The following is a 7,811-nucleotide window of genomic DNA, read 5'->3' as shown; positions in this document are numbered from 1 at the left end:
GGACCCAGCACAGAATACTGGGTGGCCCTGGGTAGTTGCTCTATGTTCTCATGGCATGTCGCCACGGCCTGGCACAGGCTAGCTCCTCAATAAATGGGAATTACTGTACTCTACTGGAGTGACCTAAAGGTAAAAAAGGACAGATTTCAATTATGTGTCATTTTCAACATGTGTCTTTAGGCAACTTTGCTCAGTATTATTTTGACCATTAGATACTGATGGAAACAGGAGTAGGATGAACAAATTCTTGTCAAAAAAGAAAATATTTTTGAACTATGACTCAAGAGTTTAAGACTATAAACTTGAATCCAATGAAAATTATTTTTCTTTTGACTGAAAAGAGACTTTCCAAAGTATGTTCTGTTCTTTGTCTCGACCAAGAATCCATGCCCAGTAAGGGGAAATAGTAGAGGTTAAGAGAAATTGAGAAAATGGTGAGGTCTTACTTGGGGGGGTGAGGTGCAAGCCATTTAGCAAATCCACTCTTCTTATGGTTGCAGAAGTCAGAGTTGATTTGAGAAGCCTCATTTTATGTAAAAACAAATTCATGAAGGTTTTAAAGGCAAGAGCCTAGGGCCACCTGGGTGGTTCAGTTGTTAAGTGTTTGCCTTAGGCTCAGGTCATGATCCAGGGGTCCGGATCGAGCCCCACATGGGGCTCCCTGCTTGGTGGAAGCTTGATTCTCCTTCTCCCACTCCCCCTGCTTGTGTTCATTCTCTTGTTGTCTCTCTCTCTGTCAAATAAATAAATAAAATCTTTAAAAAAAAAAAAGGCAAGAACCTACAAGCTGATGGCAGGAGGAAGAACAGGGCATACAGTGAATTCCATTCCCAGAGACCAAAGTTTATTGCTACTTTCTATTTGTCCAACTTTGGGGGATACCACTTTTCAACCACTGATAAACAATGAACAGGTCACTTTGAATTAGATTTTTTGGACTCTTTCTGGAGTCAAAAGATAAAATAAATACAAATTTTAAAAAACAGATGAGAGTATTTGCAGTACTACAGTCTATAAAATAATAATCTGATTCCCAGTACCTTCTGAAATAGGGAAAAGAAAGGTAGGTAAAAGCATTGTGAATGAGATGATAAATTATTTGCAATCTTCTGAAATTTCTACACGAAGGCCCAAAATAATCGGGGATGTCTTAGATTAGAAATTGGAGATTATTTTAGTTATGACTTTTAAAGATAAGCCTGTGGTCTCGAAATAGTCACACTCAATATGGTCTATCATACTCTTAAAAGTGTCCTAATTTATTTGAAATTTGTTTTTTTTTTAAAGATTTTATTTATTTGACAGACTGAGAACACTAGTAGGCAGAAAGGCAGGCAGAGAGAAAGAGAGAGAGGGAGAGGAGGAAGCAGGCTCCCCGCTGAGCAGAGAGTCCCAGGATCTTGGGATCATGACCCGAGCTGAAGGCAGAGGCTTTAACCCATTGAACCACCCAGGTGCCCCTGAAATTTGTGATGCATGTTGTACCCAATAAAAAACACTAGGAATCTTTTTGCTCTGAGTATTGCTGTTGCTAAATAGCTTCCCCCCCCCAAAAGAATGTCCCTCCAATCCCAAAGAAAAAAACACCTGATTACAAAGCTTCTAGCCATGTAAGAATTAGACAAAACATAAATTAAGGTGCAGTGACACTCATAATTTTAATCCACAGTAAAATCTGAGCACATTAGTAAGCTTGTGATGATACAAGTCTGTGTCCTTCCAGTGACTGAGATCTAAAAGCAGATCTATCATCAAGCAGAAGAGCTAAACAGGAACCACCCATATTCCTATTGATCATGAGTGTTTTGGATGAGACAAGAACACGTTCTTTAGCAAAAAAGATTTACAATGAACTCAAGGAAAGTTAAGTTTATCAGTGAAACATTTTATTTTTATTTTTTATTTTTTTTTTAAAGATTTTACTTATTTACTTGAGAGAGAGAGACAGTGAGAGAGAGCATGAGCGAGGACAAGGTCAGAGGGAGAAGCAGACTCCCCATGGAGCTGGGAGTCCGATGCGGGACTCGATCCCGGGACTCCAGGATCATGACCTGAGCCGAAGGCAGTCGTCCAACCAACTGAGCCACCCAGGCGTCCCTATCAGTGAAACATTTTAATTGAAAATATCATTTGTACTGATATGTTTTCAATTAAAATGTTTCATGGATAAATCTAATTTTCCCAAGTTCATACTTGCTTAAATGATCGGTTTCACAAAATAAAATTAGTATATGTTACTGTTATATATATGAAGAAAGAAGAGGACTGGCAGTTTTGAAACTATTTTCCAAAGTTATATAAGCAAGCAATGCCCCTTTAAATGAAAATGGGAGAAATGGAAACAGAAGGATAAAAAAATCACATACTGTCCTTCCTTCCAAAATTGACCACTGTGATCATTTGTAGGTATTTCTTAGTGTTCTTTTCTTTCCTTTCTCCCCACCCCTCCATAGTTCCATTGTGGAGTTTAATATACATACAGAAAAGTGCATAAAACTTACAGGTACAGTTAAACAAATGGTTAAAAAGTGATTGCCAGTGTGGGGCACCTGGGTGGCTCAGTGGATTAAAGCCTCTGCCTTCAGCTCGGGTCATGGTCCTGGGGTCCTGGGTTCAAGCCCCACATCGGGCTCTCTGCTCAGCGGGGAGTCTGCTTCCTCCCTCTCTCTGCCTGCCTCTCTGCCTACTTGTGATCTCTGTCAAATGAATGAATAAACTCTTAAAAAAAAAAAAGTGATTGCCAGTGCAACCACTGCCCAGGACGGGAACTTAAACAGTGTTGGGAGCTCCTCATCCCACTTATCTCTTCCCTTAACCCTCACTGAAGTCACCCATCCTGACATGGTAGCCAATCCCTTGCTTTCCTTGATAAATTTACCTCCTACACAGTTGCCATTCACATAGGCACACCTTAATTGTGCACTCTTTAAAAAAGATTTATTTTATTTATTTGAGAGAGAGAGAGTGTGTGCAGTGGGAGGGGCAGAGGGAGAGAATCTCAAGCAGACTCCATACTGTGTGCAGAGCCTGAGGTGGGGCATGATCTCGTGACCCTGAGATCATGACCTGAGCCAAAACCGTTTTACCCAACTGTGCCAAGCCAGGAGCCCTTTTGGGGCCTTGCTTTTTAAGACTTTGATATTATGATCATAAAATTTACCCCTGCTTTTGTATGTAGCTATAGCTTAATGTTCATTATTGTGCAGTATTCCGTTCTATGAATTTATCTATTTATCTGCTAATGGTCCTGTGGGTTGTTGCTGAGTGGAGAGTATGATGAACAGTGGGTGCCCTAATGCGGATGTTCATGCATCTCGTATGTACTTTGGAGTGTAATGGGTGGTCATAAGGTATGGGTTTCAATCATATTTAAATATTAAACATAATTTTCTTTTCTTTTTTAAAGATTTTATTTATTTATTTAACACAGAGAGAGAGATCACAAGCAGGCAGAGAGGCAGGGAGAGAGAGAGGGGGAAGCAGGCTCCCTGCTGAGCAGAGAGCCTGACGCGGGCCTCAATCCCAGGACCCTGAGATCATAACTTGAGCCGAAGGCAGAGTCTCAGCCTGCTGAGCCACCCAGGTGCCCCTAAACATAATTTTCTAAGTAGTGTTTTTATTATTTTGTAGTTATAATAACCATCATTTTATTGGATAAATAATCTTCCATTGGTGCCTTAATTTTGTAGCCTGGTCTTTTGTAATAAATTTACTCCTGCACTTTCTAATTTGTTCATAAAAGTGGTACAAAGTCCTAAAACTTATAGAATTTATAGCAGGCATACAGTCACATGAACTATGGTCTTATGTAGACAGTGGCGTTTTGTTCATTGTCATAGAAGGTATTGAAGCAATTATATTTAAAACAACTCTTAGGGAATTTTTTGGTTGTGTTGTACAGTATGATTGCCGTAGTAGTATTAGCCAACACCTATATCATACCACATAATTATCATCTCTTCTTGTGTTGAAAACAATTAAAACCTAGTCTTTTAGCAAGTTTAATGTTATAATACAGTTTTATTATCTATAATCACTGTAATGGGAATTAGGTCTTTAGAATTTACTTACTAGTTGCAAATGTATGTATCTTTAAACATTTCTCAGAGAGAGAAATGTTTAATCAGAGAGAGAAATGTTTAAAAGATACAGTGAATGTTTTCCCTGCCAGGAAAACCTTAAAATTCAGCTTAACCTTTCTGTTAAAGTTTTACTGTTTAGCTGCACAAATCTGTGATAAATTAAAATTAAAGTGTCATATTTTTCGAAGTCTGACCTTTGACATCTTCCTGACTTCTTTTAGAAGTTTCTCCAAGCAGGCTCCCTGCCCCTCTACTTTGTACACTACCTCACTATCTACTAAAACCTTTCAATGTGCTTTGACACAGGGACCAAGGTTGCTAAGAGACCACCTGCGCTGAATGCACTTTGTTCAAGCAAGAGCTTGCGGAGTGAACCCCAGGAGTGGGGTTATCTACCATTACCTGGGATTAAGTCAGGTGAGAAATGGGTTTCTACTCACTCATCAGTCCCCACCCGCTACCCGGTCTTTCCCAAACTTACTATCTCAGTCTCTTGCTGCTGTTGGAGGAAAGTAAAAGTGTCCTTCAGAGCACAGATGAAAGAAACACAAGCTGGAGGCCATAGGAATGAAAAAATCACTTTACAAACTCGTATATTCTTCTCACCCATTGCTTCTGAAACATAGGCGAAAGGAATCTTTGAATGTCAGGGAAATTCTAGGTGTTTACTTTGCCAGTGACTGCTGCGTAGTTTGGGGCATGTCATTCCCTCCTCCAGGATCGGGGCTAGTTATTACAGAACTTAAACCAGATTGCTGAAATGGGAGAAGACAGTACCGTAGAAACCTCTTCTAGTCCTCTCTCTTACAACTCAACCTGCCTTTTTGGGTTTTGAGTGAAAATAGCAAAAAGTATTCTTCTACTCCAACATTGCCACTTTTAAAAAGTATTGACACTCCTTTTGAGTGTATAAAAGGAACTCTGCTGCAAGTTCTTTGAAAACTGCTTGATTTATTTGACCTTGCATTCCTGAAAAAGGAATTCAGAACGGTTCTAAACGCCCTCCCTGACAGGCAGTCATTTGGTAAAATGTTCCAACAGTGTGCTGAACTCACATTAATACCTTTTAAAATTCCGTAATATTTTTTGAAATTGCTGTTGTTTGTAAAAACTATCTGATTAACACAGAAATGTGGAGGAAATTAAATGTTTGATATCTTGTTAAGTGACCAAAATAATGAGAGAGAGGATCTTGAGGAAAGATCAGGACAATGAAAAAGACCTTTTGTTGCTTAATTAAAAAAACATTTTGTCACCTGCCTTTTTCTGTGTCTTCTAATTCTCATTTCCTGGTGATGCCCCCCATATAGGTGGGAAGAATGGCAATTTCACTGATGCCAGTAGAAATGATGGTAAATAACTTTGTAGATAAGATTTCATAAAAAACTAATTACATGATAACATGACAAGAGAATGGCCATTCTGCTAGTCCCTTGAACTGTTTCTTTTTCTTCCTTTTTTTTTTTTTTTTTTAAGATTTTGTACATTTATTTGGCAAAGAGAGATAGAGCAAGAGCACACAAACAGCGGGGATCAGCCGGCAGAGAAAGAATCAGACTCCCTGCTGAGCAGGGAGCCCTATGCAGGGCTCAATCCCAGGACCCCAGGATCATGACCTGAGGCTAAGGCAGAAGCTTAACCGACTGAGCCACCCAAGTGCCCCAAGCTGTCCCTTTTTAGAAAGAAAGGCATATTTGACATGTAGAAAAATGTCTGATTATGACATAAAGTGGTCAAAATGAGTGGGTAGAAAATATTTTAATTAATTAGGGGGAAAAGTATTTTAGTTTATTGGTAGGTTACAGATGTGTACAGATGTTCCCTCATCACTATTTTTTACAGTGCAACTATTCCACTGAAGTTAAAAAATCAGGATTATAAATACGTTTATTTCAGGATACTTTTCTCTTTTCCCCCATCAGGGAGCAAGAGCATTCTGGATATGATGTGTAAAAACTGGATATTACTGTCTACTACTATTCCTGCAAGTCCAGAAGATGAAATTCTTGGAAGACTTCTAAAAATTTTGTTTGTTATCTTTGTTGACTTTATGTCTATTATATATGTCATTATAACTTCCTAAAGAGCTGAATTCCCTTGCTTCACATGTAAATTTCACATTAATTCCACTGAATAAAATTTATAGTTTAATTTTTTGAGTGATTTTAATTTGCTAATATTCTAGAAGCCAAAAGGACATTACAATCAAAACAATATCGTGTATTGCTTCGTACCTTAAGGTTTATAAAACATTATAAAAATTCATGTTTTTTTTTTCCCCAGAAATCTACACTACTGACTTATAAAACTTCTTGACTTTTTAATATGATTGTAATTTGGTATATTGACTAAAATTTATAAGTGTAAGTATGGGTGATTTTTTTTCAGGATGCATAACTATGTGAAATTTTATATGGTTCTATTTTTAACACACCAAGCTTAACATATGACAGTCTTTCCATACGATATGCCAGTAAGTTATACTCATTTTCTTATACACTTATCTCCTCTGTGTGGAGGTAGGTATGTTTTTCCAAACCCTGGACAATTTTATGTTTCTATCAACAAGAACTTAAAGTTAGGAATAGAAATACCGTAAAGAGATTCTTTTAAGAAAACAGAAGTTACAAGAGAGGAGAGAAAACAGGAGCAACGTGTCGATTTTCTCTTTGGGTCTAAAGGCTCCCCGTATGTCATTTAATGTAAGGCTCACAATAATTCTAGGAGACAGCTTTGTTGCCCTCATTTTACAGAAGGAAAAATGGGATGTTGGGGAGAAATATGCTAGCGTGAGACCAAAACGAGGAAGTGACCAGAACCAGGTCTTGGGCCTTCGCAATCCAAAGGTAAATAAGAAGACGAGTGTGATTAAAAACCAATCTGCAGAGCTCAGCTTCTTCTCACAATGTTTTAGTTAAGTCTTTAGGGTTGTATTTTTTTTTTTTTTAAGATTTTATTTATTTATTTGGCAAAAAGAGATCACAAGTAGGCAGAGAGAGAGGCAGGCTGAGAGAGAGGGGGAAGCAGGCTCCTTGCTGAGCAGAGAGCCTCATTCGGGACTCGATCCCTGGACCCTGAGACCATGACCTGAGCCGAAGGCAGAGGCTTTACCCTACTGAGCCACCCAGGTGCCCCTTAGGGCTGTACTTTTATATCACCACTATTTATTTTCTTATTCTGCATTTAAAAATCTTTTATGAAAGAGACATCAATTACCCTGCTTGACAATGCATTCTCTTTACTTGTTTTCTTGATTTCCTCATTTTCTGACAGTGTTAAAATATAACTGTTGAACTTCTGCTTTTTAAGCTTCTGAAAAGCAAAGGTCACTCTGTCCTTTAGACTTTCTGACTTTTTACATTGGACACACATGCTTCACCAAATTCTGATTTCCTCCATGTGATGACCATTTTCTCAGATTTGGCCCAGTCATTAATGCAAGCTTTCATAAGAGGCCTAATGAAGTGTGAAAGGAATCTGGGACCTTTGAGACTTATTACTTAACTGACTCTTACTTAACCTTTCAGTGGTGTTGTGTATTTAACCATAAGCCAAGCAGAGTCAAACTCCTTGCACACTTGCTGTAACAGAAAATCCTACTTTTTCTACACTATACATTCACACCCTTCCTTTTGGATATAAGAGTCACATCCTGGGCGCCTGGGTGGCTCAGTTGGTTGAGCGACTGCCTTGGGCTCAGGTTATGAGCCCGGACTTCCAGGATCGAGT

The 7,811-nt window shown here is 38.6% G+C and overlaps 1 protein-coding gene across 1 annotated transcript; it reads left to right on the top strand.

The window, feature by feature from the left end:
• The first annotated feature begins 4,267 nt into the window (after positions 1-4,267).
• MRLN (myoregulin) lies at positions 4,268-6,246 on the top strand. Its single transcript, XM_032314053.1, has 2 exons — positions 4,268-4,499; positions 6,005-6,246. Exons 1-2 carry the CDS (start codon positions 4,373-4,375, stop codon positions 6,163-6,165), a joined length of 288 nt encoding a protein of 95 aa, XP_032169944.1. The 5' UTR covers positions 4,268-4,372; the 3' UTR covers positions 6,166-6,246.
• Positions 6,247-7,811: the final 1,565 nt, after the last annotated feature.

This window comes from Mustela erminea, chromosome 14, assembly GCF_009829155.1.
Source record: "Mustela erminea isolate mMusErm1 chromosome 14, mMusErm1.Pri, whole genome shotgun sequence".
In the NCBI taxonomy this organism is placed as follows: domain Eukaryota; kingdom Metazoa; phylum Chordata; class Mammalia; order Carnivora; family Mustelidae; genus Mustela; species Mustela erminea.
This window is presented reverse-complemented; position numbering and strand designations above follow the sequence as displayed.